Source organism: Nesoenas mayeri (assembly GCF_963082525.1).
Source record: "Nesoenas mayeri genome assembly, chromosome: 5".
Classification (NCBI taxonomy): Eukaryota; Metazoa; Chordata; class Aves; order Columbiformes; family Columbidae; genus Nesoenas; species Nesoenas mayeri.
Genome location: NC_137548.1, coordinates 2,617,220 through 2,635,406, shown reverse-complemented (window position 1 = coordinate 2,635,406; position 18,187 = coordinate 2,617,220). Strand labels below are relative to the sequence as shown.

General features: G+C 45.8%; 1 protein-coding gene across 1 annotated transcript in view; it reads left to right on the top strand.

Moving 5' to 3' along the window:
* The window catches only part of MAP4K5 (mitogen-activated protein kinase kinase kinase kinase 5), a gene marked incomplete at both ends in the record, with an annotated part of 61,783 nt that overhangs the window by 9,022 nt on the left and 34,574 nt on the right, over positions 1-18,187 (top strand). The window contains one exon of the mRNA XM_080346157.1: positions 10,369-10,426. Coding sequence (XP_080202283.1) covers positions 10,369-10,426 — 58 coding nt within the window. The remainder of the gene's footprint in view (positions 1-10,368; positions 10,427-18,187) is intronic.

Genomic DNA, 18,187 nt, shown 5'->3' with positions numbered 1-18,187 from the left:
ACTGTGTTACATTTGCCTTAACTCGCTGTTTAATGTACAGACATGCAAGATCATAGTTGAATTATAACCGTTGGACTCCCAAAGATGTTTAGGACGTTTAGTCATTAATCTTAAAGGAAAAAAGTGGCAAAATCTCTTGCACAGGCACAGAAATGTAAACATGATCGATAGAAAGAATAAAGGTGGGACCATCCCATCTTCTATAAGTGTGTTTGTCCTGATAAAACTTAAAGAATTAAAATGTGACGGGAAGAAAAGCCTATTGAGTGTTCATTGCTTTCCAGTAATTAACAGCTTCAGGTATTTGTGTTGTATTTACGAAGGTTCGAAAACTGCAGCAGCTGAAATGTTGATGCGCTTGGTCTAAGGTGGGGTAAAGGGTAATATTTGATGTACCACACACAGGTGTTCACAGTTGTATTGTCTGGCAGAGAGGGCTTGTTAATTTAAATAAAAATGATAATTATGATAATGATGATATGCAGAGGGAGGGAACTGAGCTTGCTCAGCCACGTGGGCATCGTTTTTGTGATGTTAGCAGCTTGCAAAGGGTTTTGAGGGTTTCTGAGGCTGGGCAGAGTATATCTGCATAGTCAAAATACCTTCCCCAGCACGGTATTTAGGAGGAGTTTGGTAACTGGGCAGGATAAGCAGTTTCTGATGATGCTGTTTCATTTTGTCAGGCATGTCTGCAATGAAATTTAAAGCACTGTTTGAGTTCTGATCCACAGTATCACAGTATGTTTGGGACTGGAAGGGACCTGGAAAGCTCATCCAGTGCAATTCCCCCATGGAGCAGGAACACCCAGATGAGGTTACACAGGAAGGTGTCCAGGCGGGTTGGAATGTCTGCACAGAAGGAGACTCCACAACCTCCCTGGGCAGCCTGGGCCAGGCTCTACCACCCTCACCAGGAAGAAGTTTCTTCTCACATCTAAATGGAACCTCTTGTGTTCCAGTTTGAACCCATTGCCCCTTGTCTTATCATTGTTTGCCACCGAGAAGAGCCTGGCTCCATCCTCATGGCACTCACCTTTTATATACTTATAGACATTAGTAAGGTCCCCCCTTAGTCTCCTCTTCTCCAAACTAAAGAGCCCCAGCTCCCTCAGCCTTTCTTCATAAGGGAGATGCTCCACTCCCTTAATCATCTTTGTTGCCCTGCGCTGGACTCTCTCCAGCAGTTCCCTGTCCTGCTGGATCTGAGGGGCCCAGAACTGGACACAATACTCCAGATGGGGTCTCACCAGGGCTTCTCTGTTAATTGTGAAGAGGCATGATGAACTTTTCGATTAACATAGTGCCTGTAAAACTTTGTCAAACTGTTCCTGTCCAGAGAGTCTGTCTTTAGATCTCCCTCACAATATCAAACTTGGGAAAAAGGGAATCATGAGGACGGATACAGGGATCTTGAGAGGGTTTTATGATCTGCCATCGCTTCAGCGGTCACAACCGACCTCCTGCTTGGGGTATATGAAGAGAAATTCTTCCTTTTTCTCGTTCCGTGGGTGGTGAGGTTTGTCCTTGGGTACAGACCGGCCTTGCTGGCTTCAGCATCTCCTTATCAGCTGGATCTCCACTGGGATGTGGTCTCACCCTGACGTTACAGCTTCGTCCCTCCTGCTCCCTCGTGGTTTCTGCTTCCGTTACTTCATCCCCATGTAGCATTTTTATTTCGCTACGGGAAGTTTTTCCGAAGCTTGAAGCGGAATCTGCGCGTGGTCCCTGTGTGGTTGCACCAGAGAAGGGCAATAATGGGATCTTCTTGATACTTGCAGGATATATCGTGTCTTGTAGGGACCTTATGGTATATATAATATACTGCTGTGTTCTGCAATGTGCAGATTGTCAAACCTCCAGTACAGCAGTTCTTAGGACAACAAGGGTGCTGAGGACTTAATGCTGAATTATCCTGTAGGTATTTTAACTTAATGCCAACAGGAAATCTTATCTATATAAAGAAGTAACTTTCCTTTTTGCCGCTTTTTGCAGAGGGTATATGTGAGCTGGGGATGGTTTTGGGTCCCTATTGAGATTTCCTCCGTCATTCTTAAACACATTCCAATCAAACCATCAGGCCTAATTTACTGCAATATTCTAATTTCTGTAACATGCGTATTATTTGGGCAGCGTGGGTTTGCTCCGTGTTTTAAAGAGAGTTGAACCAGTAAAGTGAGGAAGTCACTGGCCAAGTGCTTGAAACCGCTGTTGGACAACTGGAGATTCAGCTGTCGAAACCAGTTGTTTCTTATTTTCAAGTTACGTCGTTTAAATGAGTGAATCAGTCAAAACTGAGAAACAAAACCAAACAAAAAAAATCAAAACAGTTTATTTTATCTCCTGCCTAAAAATAAGATGTGAGAAGATAAGAAAGCTGGTAAATCGTGAAAGGTATCATCTGTAATGAAGTGGCAGCATATTTCATCTCTTAATTAGCAGAAATGCGAAACATACTTTATACTTGACCTTTCTCATGTATGTAGCACATTTAAAAGTTCTAATTTTCCTTGTTAAACAGAAATGACATTTTAGTGAAGTTTTTTATCTCAACAGAATTCCAGGCTGTGATTTTGAATCTCCTACTGAATTAGAAATATTGCTGATCACTGTTTCATCATAAGATATAATATGAAGATTTTAAATAACTTTATTCTGATAGAAACAGCTGGGCAGCGGTACCGTCAGAAAGACGCAGGGACACTATAGTACGTATAGACACGCACACAAATGACATTTTGAGGAAATCATTATGCCTTACCCATCTTCGCAACTGATACAGAAGAGCTGCAAACCAAAGCTTCATCTTAGGACAGAGAAACAATCTCCCCACTCCTATTTTACAACTAATTTTCTTTTAACTTCTTTCATTTACACAGCTGCTTTATTATCCGTTCTTTCTGTTTTATTTAACAATAACAACAACAAAGAACAAAACACCCGGACCTGTTTTCTCACAGAAACAACTTATGGCTTATTCCCTTTAGTCTGATAACTGTGAGTTCACCTCTGAGGAGCTGAAATTTTAAGGAGGCACTTACTGAACAGCTTTGTTGGAGTTAGATTTTTCTACTGGAATCTATAGCACCTCTCTAGATTCTATCAAATGAATTACAGCAAGGAAAAGAAGTTGATATAGGCTGGTACCCTGGGTTTGGTACCGTGTGGGACAAGAAAATCTCAAGGAGTTTGCCCAGACGGAGTTCAAGATGAGCTTGTACACACGGCTCATTTAGAGCATGAAATATCACCGAATCCCAGAATGTCAGGGGTTGGAAGGGCCCTGGAAAGCTCATCCAGTGCAATCCCCCCATGGAGCAGGAACACCCAGATGAGGTTACACAGGAAGGTGTCCAGGCGGGTTGGAATGTCTGCACAGAAGGAGACTCCACAACCCCCTGGGCAGCCTGGGCCAGGCTCTGCCACCCTCACCAGGAACAAGTTTCTTCTCGTATTTAAGTGGAACCTCCTGTGTTCCAGTTTGAACCCATTGCCCCTTGTCCTATCACTGGTTGTCACCCAGAAGAGCCTGGCTCCATCCTCCTGACACTCCCCCTTTCCATATTGATCCCCAGGAATGAGTCCCCCCTCAGTGTCCTCTTGTCCAGCTCCAGAGCCCCAGCTCCCTCAGCCTTTCCTCACACGGGAGATGCTCCACTCCCTTCAGCATCTTGGCTGCGCTGGACTCTCTTGCAGCAGTTCCCTGTCCTGCTGGAACTGAGGGGCCACAACTGGACACAATATTGCAGGTGTGGTCTCCCCAGGGCAGAGCAGAGGGGCAGGAGAACCTCTCTGACCTACTGACCACCCTCTTCTAACCCACCCCAGGTACCATTGGCCTTCCTGGCTGCAATTCGAGGCAAACCAGCTTAAATAAACCAAATAAAACCCCCAGCAAAATCCATACATTTGGATATTTTGTTCCGATATTCATTCTGAAGGGATTTCTGCTGTCTTAGGAAGCTGCTCACAGGTGGTGATGGTGCAGGAACTGCAATCTCAGAGTTGTGGTTTCTCTTCTTTAAAACACCAGCGGCGGTTCCCCCATCTGCCTCTGAAGGGCCGTGTCTTTCTGTCCGTTAACTCACGGCCGCAAAGCAATAAAAAATGTCTTTTCCTTTGGTGTTAAAAAAATGAGTCTTAAAATTCTTTAATGTAGCACAAGTGGCTTAATTAAAAACGAGACAAAAGCCACACAAATGAAACAATTAAAACCAAAAAACAAAGCATTGCCTTTTCCTTCAGAAACTTCTTTCCTGCGTGATATCACATGTTGCTTAGGAGTTCTATCCTCTTTATGTACCAATAAGTCTTAATTCTTCATAGGTTCCCTGAAATAGAAAGTGTTGGTATGTTCCTTTTGCGTGGGTCCATGGTGCTGTCTGCAGTGGGGAGGGATGTTCGGATACAATATGATAAAATATGTCGTCTTTTAATATTACTTGAATTTGTAGTCTGTAATACTATGTAGGGTTGTTTTTTCTTTCCTGTGTTGTGATCTATGCATTCAGCATAGGAATAAAATAAAATCATTGTACATTTGCTCTTAGTATCTTCTGGTGAATGAACCCTTTGAAAATCCAGCTCGATTTGTAGTTTAATAACATGTTTGAAGACATATTTGCTTTTTCTTTCCCCTATTTTATACCCTGGCCAAAAAGCTGAAGGCATCTGCTCTATTTTAAGTATATTAGCAGCTTCATGAGCATTCTTTGAGTTGTGTGATCTTACATTCAAAAATGTATATTATTTCTCAGGCAAGCGAGCTATTTCTAGTAGCATTTCAAACCAATCTAACGCACATAGTTGTAACTTGAGGAGGTTCTTTTCTGTTTTGGTTTGGTTCTCCAACTGAGTCAAAATTGAGCCTTTTCTCTCCTTTCCTCATGTGGTATTTGTTTGTATCTTTTGTGCTGCATTAGTTGCTAAATAGTATTTTTGTGATCAGGGTCTGTTTCTAGCTTTGACTTTTCCATTTTCAAAGGATCGTGCCAAATATTTAGCAAATGCTGACCTGCCAAGAAAACTTTGTAAGAGAATAACCAGTGTCTGCTTGCAAGCACAGAGCTTATTGCTTGTGTTATTCCTTTTTCCTTAAATAAATGTTGTTAAGATGTGCGCTGATCTTTGCTATTATTGTTACCCTTATTGCCGTAGGTCTTTGTCCTTCTGTAGTTATTTCTAGGAATGAGAAATAAATGTTTTAGTGGCTGTTGAGATCTATAAAGCCGCTTTCCTTATCCAAATCCTTAGTCTGGTTTTCTATGCTGGAATCAAAGGAGTTGGCCTAACATCATTAATGAGCTTTTAATTCCTTATTGCTTGAGTTAATTGGCCTTGAGTTAGAAAGTGTCTGAAGTCCGTGTGGGTTCCCCTCCTCCCAATGAGATATACTATCTACATTTCACCAACTGCCAGGAAAAATAAATACATTTAAGCCTTATTTGCTCTATAGCTGCGCTTAGGAGTGCCAGCTGCACATCTAAGTTTCGGGTTTTAATGTGGAATTTATTTAAAGCCTGGTACTTTTGTGTATTCTGGGTTCTGCGCCTTCCATAAGGGCAGCTGCTGTGAATGTGGCAATAGGGGGTGACAGTGTGAACGTTGCCTCCCGCTTTGTACTCATACATATGATTCTTTTATTTCCTTCCCAAAAGTAGTAGTGGTGCCAGTTGCAAGAGATGGTTCTCTTGTAGCGTGTTGGATCTATAAGGTCTCTATTCAGGAGGCGGTTTCTGAAAGCCTCCACTATAAAGGAGGCTGGTACCGCTCTCCGGCTCCGCCATCCAGCTGCGAGGGTGCGGGGTGAACAATCGCCTCTCGGTGTTCCTGCCTTCTGACAGAGAAACAGCCCTGAAAATTAGAAATCACGGTCAGGTGGCTTTTTCTAGCAGCAAAGACCCACGAGACGTGTGCTCCACGTGTGATAGACGGAGCGTTGAGGACTCGGGTGGGAGGGACAGTAGCTTCTGGCTGGCATGTTTTTAATCCATCCGTAGACCATCCCACATGAAGGAGAAAAGTGTGTTCAGCGCCTGTTACAGAGATGCTCTCAGCATCTCAAGCAGCCTTTGTGCAGCCCATTACTCTTTTTACTCTCTCAGGATGGGGATGGTGGGAATTTTGGGTAGATTTTGCTTATTTTGTTTTATAAAGAAGAGAGGAGAACCCACAAAACTCTGCAGTGATTGCACCTGTGTGGGTTTGGTACCTGCATCCATCAGATGGGCGCGTTGTGGTGGCATCTTCAAGATCCCACCTTCTGTTTCAAGGTCTCTGTGCTCCTGCCTTCTGGTACATAGATGCTGGAGTCTTGGTTTGTTAGGGTATCCTGCTCTTTTTTATTCCCTTGGTGCTGGTAATGTTTTGGATTCTCTTTTTTAATTACAGCTAAAACGCTAAATATGCTTCCTGTGTATAAGAAATGAAGCTGTTTTCATGGATTTAGAGCAGCCCAGATGAGAGACGTTGCTTTGGGTCACCTGAGTTGGCTGAGAGCTCCAGGCAGCACCAGATGTGAATTCAGAGGTGTAGGTGGGTGAGTCGAAGGGTCTGTTTGATGATTTTGTGAGATATGGAAAGAGCCATACGGCATAATGGGAATTTCAAAGCCACGTAGAGCAGCTTAAGAGTTATAAAGTGTAAGAGGTCAGAAAAGAAGCAGGCAGCGTTTGAGATGGCAAAACGTCGTGGTCACTGGTGAGTGAAGCTTGGCAAGGAGTGAATAAGATGGGGACGCGCGGGAGCGTTGCCACAGGAGCTGCCATTATGATTAGATTAAATGAAGACGCAGTTGAACAAACGGCTCTTCTGGTGAACCGGGCTGTTGATCCAAGGCTGGAGATCAGACAAAGATGTTGCAGCAAGGAGGGGATTTCAGCACAGATGTTGAAAATACTAATTTGGAGGCTGTGAGGGTGATGTTGGTGTCTGAACCTTCCTCTTCTCTTCTTCGGTGTTAAAGGAGAAAGTGGCTGGACAAGGAGACCGAGCACACAAACTTGTGTTCAGATGTCCAAGTGAAATGATTCTCCAGTTTCTGACCATCTCTCCCAGCTTAGCACGGTGGACCCTGGGGTGGAATTGTCTGGCTTACCCTCTTGAAAAGAAATAAAACTGCAGAGTGCATAACTGGTTCTGAAACCAGTTTTCCGTGTTATTTCGGGTCATTAGCTACAGAAAATGTCCTGCCCAAAATGTGTTCTCTTGTGCACATTGTTGGGCGTGCGATGGGAAGCATCAAACACAGGGATTGCCGTGGGTGTCACGTTGGATCCACTGTCCCACAACAGCTTTTTGATGCAGTCCTGAGAAAAAAGTGAAGTCTCGATGGGAAAACCTGATGTGTAACGTCATAAAACTCTCCCCACTCCCCCAAATCTCAGTCCTGCTAATAGTACACGTCTCATTTTTGAGTGACGCGCCACTGACGTTGTACCTGGATTGGAAGAACGTGTGTTGGTCCTGGACTAACACAGGCTCTGTCTGTGCAAATCCCTCTGCAAATCCCAATTTGGGATGCTGACACTCACCCAGAGTTGTAGGACAGCTGGAGAAGACAACCAAAAAACTACCTAGCTCTTCTTTCTCAGTAAATATACTCTGTATATGACATTAGACAAAAGAAATTGGACTCTCTGTCTCACCTCATTCAAATATACCTTTGTTCCGGTCCCACTCTTGTGTAGGTCAGGTTTTCTATCGAAGCTTTTTGAGCCTTCTGCCCAAATCCTAGTGTTTTAATTTTCATTCTGAGCCATGTAGAACACAATTTTCAACTTTGAGTCTCATTAAAGAAAGCGAAGATCAATACCAGCAGATAGCAAGGAAGGAAGACATCTCTACGTGGTAAATGTGCATAAATGCATATAAATGATAACTTGCTCTATCAGAAATAGCTCAGGAGACACTAAGCAGCTGGCGAATAACATACGTGGTGGTTGGCAGCTCTGAACTACTGGCATACGGTTGTTTCAGAACAGCTCCCCTGGCCTATGGTTCTTTTCAGCTGATTTTGAATTAAGACTTGAAGCATGGAGGAAATTTCAGAGGACCAGAAGTTTTTAGAATGGAAATAAGATGACTAGAAGAACTATCATTTCTTACATTGACTTCAGCTCCCGCTTCACCCCCCAGTGAAGAAGTGTAACAACAAAACAAATTGATAGATCGTTAACTAATTCTTCACATCAGGGAAATGATGGAGAATTGTAGATAATTCATAGTAAAATGTCAAGGTTGTTTCACAAAGGCGTTGATGTTGTACATTCCCGTCTGACTCCCTTGATACTGCACAATCTTGTTTTAAAAAGTAGAACGACACAAACCATAGTCACCCATAGGAAATGAGTTGTGAATTTCTTTAATTAACATCTCTCCAAATGATCTGAGGATTCCTTATTTGACAGTTGTCATATCTAGCTGCGTGTTATGGAAACCCAGTTTTCATCCCTTGCCTTCCTACATTTTTAATGATGTGCAAGATGACAGTAATTCGTCATTGATCAAGTTTTCAGCTGCCAGAAAGAGGTGGAAGAGGAGACAAAAACCCCAGAGTGAGAGCAGAGAGTCCCTGGGTGAGGAGGTGACAGCTCTTGGGAAGAGCCAGGGTGCGTAATTTGCTGCGTGTTTGCAACACGACTGTCTTAAATTGAAGATCTAGTAGGGTTTGTGTATCTGAGCGTCCAAATGAGGATGTTGAGGATCGGGGAATATTAATACTGGGGCATTTTTGCACAATAGGACTTGAATATTGTGTGTGGTCTTGGTGAGAAGTGTGTTCAGTTGGAAGATTCAGCTGTAGGACCAGAAAAGCAGTTTTAGGGTGAGTGGTTCCGATAACTTGATGTGTTTAGTTCATAAATACCAACCCGCTGGAGAGCTTTCCCTTCCAGCAGACAAAGTTGGATGGTTAAACCCCAAATAACGGCCTCATCAGGTGTAACAGCACCAGCGAGAGCGTCATCCTTCATCTGTACCTGGACAAACGCTCCTTTGTGATGCCGAAGGAGACCAAAGGTTTTGCTGTGGTCTAAAAAGCATCTCTGGTTGGAAAGTACTTTTAGAAGCGGTCAAGGTTTCCTTTGTGGTTTAGCAGATAACACTGTTCCTGTGTTCAGTGATTTGCTCTGTTTGTTTCTGTCGTGCAGTTGTTCAGGTTCTCGTTGGCTTCAGCTGAGTCATATTTTTCTCCTTAGCATGTGTTTTGACACCCATCTCTCGGCTGAGCGCTACGGGACTTTGAAATGCCAATTATTGTTATTGGTGTGGGTTTGGGTGGGGGTTTGTTTGCTTATTTTTTATGTATGTGTTTGTTTGGGTTTTTTTCCCCTGGCTGGAAGCCTTTCCCCATTTGGAAACTTAATTAAGTGTTGACAAAACAGAGGCGTTCATCTCTCAAGTTCTTGCTTTACCTGTTGGTAAATTAAGACTTCTTGTCCAAAGTGTATTTCTTTTTCTGTAGTGCTTCCTTCAGTCCACAGCAGCAAATTTACCCATCTTAAATAACTGTCCAAATTGCTCTGACCTAACCCAGATTTCCCTTTATTTTCTATAATCTACCTCTTCACCAGATTCCATATGTTCCCTGCATGTTTGTCAGGGTAAGAATGGAACAGCTGGGTGTAGATTCCTGTAACTTATGGATGATGGGCAAAGGGGAATGCTGCAGCGCCTCATTGGCTCAGGTTGCATGTCAGAAATGATATAGCTTAGCTCTGGTGATGGTGCCCGAGTGGTTTAGAGCTCATTTTACTACAGTTAACAGTCTTAATGAAATCCTCTCTTAAAACTTTCTATATCTGAGGTTCCTGTAACATTTTCCTCCAGTGCTGAATTCTCAGGGTGAAGTTTACACCGTACCTGGGCAGGACAGTTCTGTAAAGGCTTAAGCGGAGCTTAACTGGACCATCTTCTGGAGGGTCCTGGGGACCACTCACCTCTGCCAGGATCTGCTGGGAGTTTGTTTGCGGCGTTAAGTTCTTCGCAGGGAATCACAACTCATGCAGTTCCGCTTTCAGAGCACGTTGGGGTTTGGCACCACGAGACGGGTGGCGCAGCATCGCACCTACGTACCACCCGCGAGCTTCTCCATCTCAACAACCCTTAAAAATGGTGTTTGGGAGGCGTGAACTCTCATTTGTTGGGGGTTTTTAAAGTCTCGAAAGGAACTGCTGGTAACGCTTCCCAGCTCCAACTGGGTTGATGCTGTGCTAATACCAGACCCAGATAATCCTCAGCCAGGTTACTCTGGGCTAATTGCATTGTGCTGTGTTAGTAACACATGACATCACGTCATATCTTTTCAGTTTGTGGGACTGCTTGAGGTGCCTTTGCAGTGTAATTAAATATGTCTTAACTCTCTTATTTCAGGCTAGAAATCTTCATACGGGAGAACTGGCTGCTGTAAAAATAATCAAGTTAGAGCCTGGTAAGTTTTACATTCTTTTCTGTATTTTTGAATTGCTTTTTTTTTCATTCTTTTCCATATGTTTATTTTCACACAGCTGTGAAGCTGCAGACAAAAGCCGTGTTTGGGTTTTTCTGTAGTTTCAGCGATCAGATGACAGGAAGCGCTGCAGGATGTACCATCGCTATTGCCTGTGTCCTGCTCGCTATTTCCTTGTTTGTTCTTATCTGCCTTATCGATTGTTGCGTAAAAAGATGTTGCAGTTACAGTGTGTTGTTAGTACAAAGAGAAGATTAAGGGCAGATGGTAAATTGAGAGCCTAGAGCTGGTGGGCTGTGCGATTTGAAAGGGGAGAGGAGCAGGCGGTGATGCTGATGCTCAGCAACTGGGAAAAACACAGCCCTGTGCTCACCATCATTTCCCTGTGCATGTTCTGCCACTCCTAAAAGCAGGAGATGCAGGAGAGAAGAGAGAGATGCCTGAGAGGTTTGCTGATCTGAAGCTTAATCCAGGTCTGTGTTCAGTTCTGTGAACACAGTTCAAATCCTGGGGTCAGTGTTGGGCTCCTCACACCAAGAAAGGGCTTGACGTGCTGGAGTGAGTTGAGAGAAGGGAACGGAGCTGGTGAGGGGCTGGAGCACAAGTGTGATGGAGCGGCTGAGGGACCTGGGGGGTTCAGCTGGAGAACAGGAGCTGAGGGGAGACCTTCTGATCTCTGAACTGCCTGAAAGGAGCTTGGAGCCAGGGGGGTCGGGCTCTGCTCCCCAGGAACAAGCACCAGGAGCAGAGGAAACGGCCCCAAGTTGCGCCAGGGGAGGTTGAGGTTGAATGTGGGGAACAATTTCTTCCCCAAAGGGCTGTGGGGCGTTGGAACAGGCTGCCCAGGGCAGTGCTGGAGTCACCAGCCCTGGAGGGTTGGACAGATACGGAGATGAGGTTCTTAGGGATGTGGTGATATGTTATAGGTTATAGCCTGATAGGTTATGGTTGGACTCAATGATCAAAGAAGGCCAGTGTTATCCTGGGTGCATTAAGAGGAGCGTGACCAGCAGGTTGAGGGAGGTTGTTCCTCCCTCTCTGCTCTGCCCTGGGGAGGACACAGCTGGAGTTGTGTGTCCAGTTCTGAACTCCCCAGTTTAAGAAGGACAAGAAATTACTGGAGAGAGTCCAGCGGAGGGACACAAAGATGCTGAGGGATCTGGAGCATCTTTGTGATGAGGAGACGCTGAGAGAGCTGGGGCTGTTCAGCTGGAGAGGAGAAGCTGAGAGAGATCTGATCAATGGGATCAATATCTCAGGGTGGGTGTCAGAGGATGGACCAGACTCTGTTCAGTGGTGCCCAGCGCCAGGGTGAGGGGCAACGGGCACAGACTGAAACACAGGAGGGTCCATGTGAACATGAGCAGAAACTTGTTTGCTGGGAGGTGCCAGAGCCTGGCCCAGGCTGCCCAGAGCGGGTGTGGAGTCTCCTGCTCTGAGACATTCAAACCCCCTGGACCCACCTGTGTGATCTGCTCTGTGACCCTGCGTGAGCAGGGGGGTTGCACTGGGGGATCTCCAGAGGTCCCTTCAACCCCAACCACTCTGTGATTCTGTGATTTTGAGGGTCTCTTCTAACCAAAATAACTGTTAGAGAGCTGAAATCAGAAATTGTGTCCTGAATGGAAAAAGAGGTGTTTTTTATCTCCTCACTTATAACTCAGTCCCACTTGAAGATCTTGCACTGCTTTGAAGAAGTAATCTCTCATCACTTGTTCGCTGGTGTAGATTTCAAATCCCTCCTCAGTGCATTCCCCTCCTGTATGTCTGTCTTGTTATTCTCCGGTTGTTTTGCCTGTACTCCTTTGCTCACGGTCCTGCCCGGGGACTGAGGTGGCAGCAGGGACAGCAAGCGGATCACGGGCTCCCACCAACAAGGAAATGTGTTTTTTTTCTACAAGATCTGTGAAACTCCTCATTGTATTATGTTGTGTTTACACAGGTGCGAAAAGCAACTGTACACATTTATGAGAAAAATCCGTGAAAGACTATTAAATACAAAGTTCCCATCTATGAGTGAGCCATAAAGCTAGTGAGGTGGATTGCAAACTGGCTTAAGGAGAGAAGCCAGAGAGTGGTAGTCAATGGTGCGGAGTCCAGTTGGAGGCCAGTATCTAGTGCAGTGCCTCAGGGGTCAGTACTGGGGCCAATATTATTCAATATATTCATTAACGATTTGGACGAGGGAATTGAGTGTACTATCAGCAAGTTTGCTGATGACACCAAGCTGGGAGGAGTGGCTGACACGCCAGAAGGCTGTGCTGCCATCAGAGACCTGGACAGGCTGGAGAGTTGGGTGGGAATAACCTGATGAAATTTAACAAGGGAAAGAGTAGAGTCCTGCATCTGGGCAGGAACAAGCCCAGGTTCCAGTATAGGCTGGGGAATGACCTATTAGAAAGCAGTGTAGGGGAAAGGGACCTGGGGGTCCTGGGAACAGCAGGATGACCATGAGCCAGCACTGTGACCTTGTGGCCAGGAAGGCCAATGGCATCTTGGGGTGTATTAGAAGGGGGGTGGTTAGTAGATCGAGAGAGGTTCTCCTTCCCCTCTACTCTGCCCTGGTGAGACCCCATCTGGAGTATTGTGTCCAGTTGTGGCCCCTCAGTTCCAGCAGGACAGGGAACTGCTGGAGAGAGTCCAGCGTAGGGCAACAAAGATGATTAAGGGAGTGGAGCATCTCCCTTATGAAGAAAGGCTGAGGGAGCTGGTGGCCTTTAGTTTGGAGAAGAGGAGACTAAGGGGAGGACCTTATTAATGTCTATAAGTATATAAAAGGTGAGTGCCATGAGGATGGAGCCAGGCTCTTCTCGGTGGCAAGCAATGATAGGACAAGGGGTAATGGGATCAAGCTGGAACACAAGAGGTTCCACTTAAATTTGAGAAGAAACTTATTCTCAGTGAGGGTGACAGAGCCTGAACCAGGCTGCCCAGGGGGGTTGTGGAGTCTCCTTCTCTGGAGACATTCAAAACCGACCTGGACATGTTCCTGTGCGACCTCACCTGGGCGTTCCTGCTCCAGCAGGGGGATTGGACTGGATGAGCTTTTGAGGTCCCTTCCAATCCCAAACATACTGTGATACTGTGACTGTGATAAATCTCTGGAGGTGGGGAGGGTGTTTGGGGGCAGCAGCCCTGTGTGGGCTGTTTTTAAACACTTCCTTAGCATCCTCTGATGGAGATGGGGTGGGCAGGGCTGAAGGTCCCCATACCTGACTCAGTGGAGGTTTAATCTATGCAGCCAAAGAGATGATTGTGAAGGCTGAAGGTAGAAGAAGCCTGGGAGGCTCAGAGAAGCTAAAACGACAGCTTTGGATGATGCTGAGGAATAACCTGTCCTTAGCAAACCAAGGCTAGTGAATTTGAAGAGATGCTTTGAAAGTGGAACTGAGGCAGAGGGCGAATCCTCTGCTGTTAGCGCAGGAAGAACAGGAGGTCGAGTAGCCCCTGAGACTCTGACCCAAAGTCATCACTCCTGAGAACCTCATTTTAATTAGCACTGATGGCCATGTCTTACACATTTCATTATGTTGTTGGGCTGACTTGCCCAGGGAAGCAATTTCTTCTAGTTTGATTTATTTGTTGGGTTGTGGTTTTTTTTTTAAATACATTTTTTAAACATTGCCAACCTGATCTCCATCCATCACACGTACACCCACAGCCCTTTGGCAGAGATCTTCTTGGGGGTTTGCTTTGTTTTTAAAGAGGCTTCCCAGCATCTGTTTACTTATTTATTCAGGTTTCGTTCTCTGGGATGGTTCCTGCCTCTGCAGGGCGCAGCAACTCACTGTGCAGGCTGTTCGAAACTGAAAATCAGCTGCTCCACACTTCAACATTCTGACTAATTTTAAGGGGGTTTCGTAGCTTTCTAGGACTGTTCTTGCATCAATTCCCGGAGCAGGCCGGTGTCGGGAGGTGTTGCAGGTCACGGTGATTGTCCCCTCAGCACCAGCTCCTGTCAGGCCACAAGGCCTGGTGAGACCACACCTGGAATCTTGTGTCCAGTTGTGGCCCCTCAGTTCCAGCAGGACAGGGAACTGCTGGAGAGAGTCCAGCGCAGCCGCCAAGATGCTGGAGGGAGTGGAGCATCTCCCGTGTGAGGAAAGGCTGAGGGAGCTGGGGCTCTGGAGCTGGACAAGAGGACACTGAGGGGGGGACTCATTCCTGGGGATCAATATGGAAAGGAGGAGTGTCAGGAGGATGGAGCCAGGCTCTTCTGGTGACAACCAATGGTAGGACAGGGGGTAATGGGTACAAACTGGAATACAGAAGGTTCCACTTAAATTTGAGAAGCAACTTGTTTGGGGTGAGGGTGTCAGAGCCTGGCCCAGGCTGCCCAGGGGAGTTGTGGAGTCTCCTTCTGTGCAGACATTCCAACCCGCCTGGACACCTTCCTGTGTAACCTCATCTGGGTGTTCCTGCTCCATGGGGGGATTGCACTGGGTGAGCTTTCCAGGGCCCTTCCAACCCCCGACATTCATGTGAAGGCACCGCTAGAAAAAGATTGGTCATAAATTTTGGAAATTAGTCACTGGAGAAACAGGCTTGTGAGCTGTACACAGCATCTTCTGGAGAGGAGGAGGAGGAGGAGGTGGTTCGCAGATGGGAATTAATTAGCAAATGGAAAAAGAAGAGCTCCAAACTCCACAATTGACTAATACATAGAAAGGAGAATGGGGAGCAGAAGACAAAAGGCGCTGAAGCAGGGTGCCCCAGGGGAGAGGAGGAATACGTTGGATTAAAGCTGTAAGACACAGCACAGAAGGAGATGGCAGGATTTTGACAGAGCCCACTAAACTGCTGAAATGGCGGGCGGGGATGAATTGTGGTTTGCTTTGTTACTCTCTCATTTACTGCAGGTAGCAAGTGAATCAGTAGGCAAAGAGATTCCAACTAAAAGCTGAGACCCCAACATGAAAAGGTATTTTATTTCAGCTGCTATTACCTTCTTTTGTCTGTTCTCCAGACAAAGGAAATAAGCTCTTTACTGAGAAGGTTACTGTCATGAATTTATTTGCATTTTTGGGCAGTACACTAGATCTGCTACCACAGTTACTTAAGCTGTGCTGCTAAAGTCAAAATAGATAGTGTTTTTCACTTTTTTTTTTGGCATAGGCTTTGGAGAGCATTAGGCAAAAGTATTATGGCACGCTAATGACATTTCCCAGCATTCAATGAGCACAAATGCTTCAAATAATTTGGGAGCCAGCTCTATTTCAGAAACTAATCCAACTGTACTCAGCAGCAGAGAAGCCAAAACCAGCTGAAACGCTGAAGCCACTTCCTTCTATGGGTTTAGCAGACGAATCGAGAGGGGAGTCAATACAAAGAGGTAACTCTTGGCCAGTGACGTTTTCTGCCACAAAACTTTCTCCCGGGGTGAATATAATTTTAAAAAGAAAGGAAATTATACTAATGTCCACTTTAAATAATGACAAGTGCCGTCAGAGCCCTTTGGTGCTCGAAGGGCTGGCAGTGATCTGTATATTTTGCAGTGTTACAGAAGAATCTCTTTGCTGGTTTTCATTTGGTCCAGTGTTTGTCTTTGCCACGGGAGATCCCCGTAAAGGCCAGAAGGAGCCAGTTACCTATTTCAGGTTGGATCTTAAAGTGGAGGTGGGATTTTGTACAAGTGAAAATAGCCACGCAAAGGTGTGTAGAGCTGTGCTCAGTGCATGCAAAGCTGGGTCTGATTTGGTGTGTTTGTTTCATGTCCCGTGGTTGATATTCCCTGTAGGAACACAGCCCTGGGGCTGGGTCACCGTGGAGCTGCACTGTCAGTCCGGGACATTTTGGGCACCGAACAAGGGTATTTTGGCAATGCAGCCTCATTCTCTGTATAATAAATTCCCCAGAGATGCTATGAGCTATGGAGAAGAACAAGCCTGAGGCTTATTTAAACTAAGCCTATGGGGGATGAACAGCACCTGGAGTTGAAGAAATACGAAAAGAACTTCTCAGTACCTGGGAGAGGATGTGGAGTGCCCAGCAGTTTAATTATATTTAACATCTTGATGTCTGGTCTGATTTTACTTTGCATGCTTCTAATGCATGTCTAATCTGTTCTTCTTTCAGAAATGTGCGTATCCAGGGTGCGTGTTTCCGTGTAGTGTAAGCTCTCACTTCCAACTGAGTTTCTTGGATGAAGAAGGGGTTGTGGTGGGGGGAATGGGGGTTTATGAGTAGGAAAGAACCTGGAAGATTGTACATTTTAGCTGGAAGGCGGCACATGGGGTAAGCGTTGTGAAGGGGTGAGTTAGGAAGCCATTTGGCAAAATACATGAAGAAAAATAGCAATAGTGAGACGGCAACAAGAAGGGAGAGTAAGGATGGAATCATGAAAGGATGTGGTGTTGAGCAGTCAGTAGATAAGGAAAAGAGGTGAAAGTGTTAAGGAATAAAAAGATAGATTATACGTTGACATAGCTGCTCATAAATAGGATCCAAGCAGAGGAGAGAACACACACGAAGAAATAATATCTGGTGTTAGACCGGTCACCGCAGACACTTGTGTGCTGCTCACGCAGAGCCTGTGCTGCTGTAACAGCGTGTCGCGATGCGTAATATTTTATAATATCAGTGGCGAGATAATCAGTACCATCGGTGGTTAGAAGTTGGCAGCTAGATGCCTGGCAATAAAATTTTCTGGTGGAAACATCATTGTTTCCAAATAGCTGTTTCCTGCTTGGAGTCAAGTTTCCGAGCATCAAGTTTGGGGAATGTAAATTCTTTCTGTCCGACTGCAGGTTTCCTTCAATCCTGAGACAAGAGGTATGGATAAAACAGCTCCGGCGCTTGAGTGCGGTTTAAATTTCCCCTTCTTAAAGGTGGGAAGCTTTGAAAGATTGTTCTCGGTTTTCAGAATGGTTGGTAAAGAGCAATGCAGATCTGTGGTGGAGGAAGCAGGAGTTTCGTGTGTGCTGGAGCTGCGGGATGAGGTGCTAAAGTCATCTCTTCACCTCCCCAAAAATATTTGGGGGCTGTTGTTTGGTTGTATTGCGTGTCAAACTGTCTAAATGGGGATTGGAAAATGTCTCGGGAGTTAAATGTAATGAGGATAGAGGGAAGACTGGCCGCGAAACTCCAATCTAAGCAAAAACCTGTGTTTTGGACAAGCCATCCCTTTCATCAGCACAGACTGAACCCTCAGGAGGTTCAGGAAGGTGGTTTGGGGAGGGATTGAGAACGGGGAGCATGAGGATGTCTGGAATCAACACAGAGGAGCCGGTGACCTGTGGATATTACTCAGCTGTGGAGTTTGTACATTGGCGCGAGTGGTTTCTGCAAAACTGTTGCTCCCATGGGGCTTTCTGTCCTTGTTTGGGAACCTGGGTTGTTGAAACAGAAAATAATTTGAAGAATAGTCCTGGTTGCTTCTAATAACTCGCGAGATGAGTTGTACAGATACAACGAGAGCGCCTGGGCTCCTCAGCGACGGCGTGACCCTGCTCTTTGTCCTTCAGCATTCCATACGGCAGCGTCCGCCCAGCCCTATTGCTAAGCAGCATCTTGCTTCTAAATAACAACTATTAATTACAGCGTTAAAAATCCCATGTCTGCAAAGTATCCGCAGCCAAACTCCCCAGCAAGGCCGGGCAGGTCCGGGTCACGTCTCCTGGGGCAGCCTGACGTGTCCTGCCGGCGTGTCGGGGCCCGCGAGGACCTGGCGTCGAGGGCAGGGGCGCTGACAGGCTGGCTGGCACCTCCAGCATCCGCCTTCTCGCTAAGCGCTGCTGTCCCACC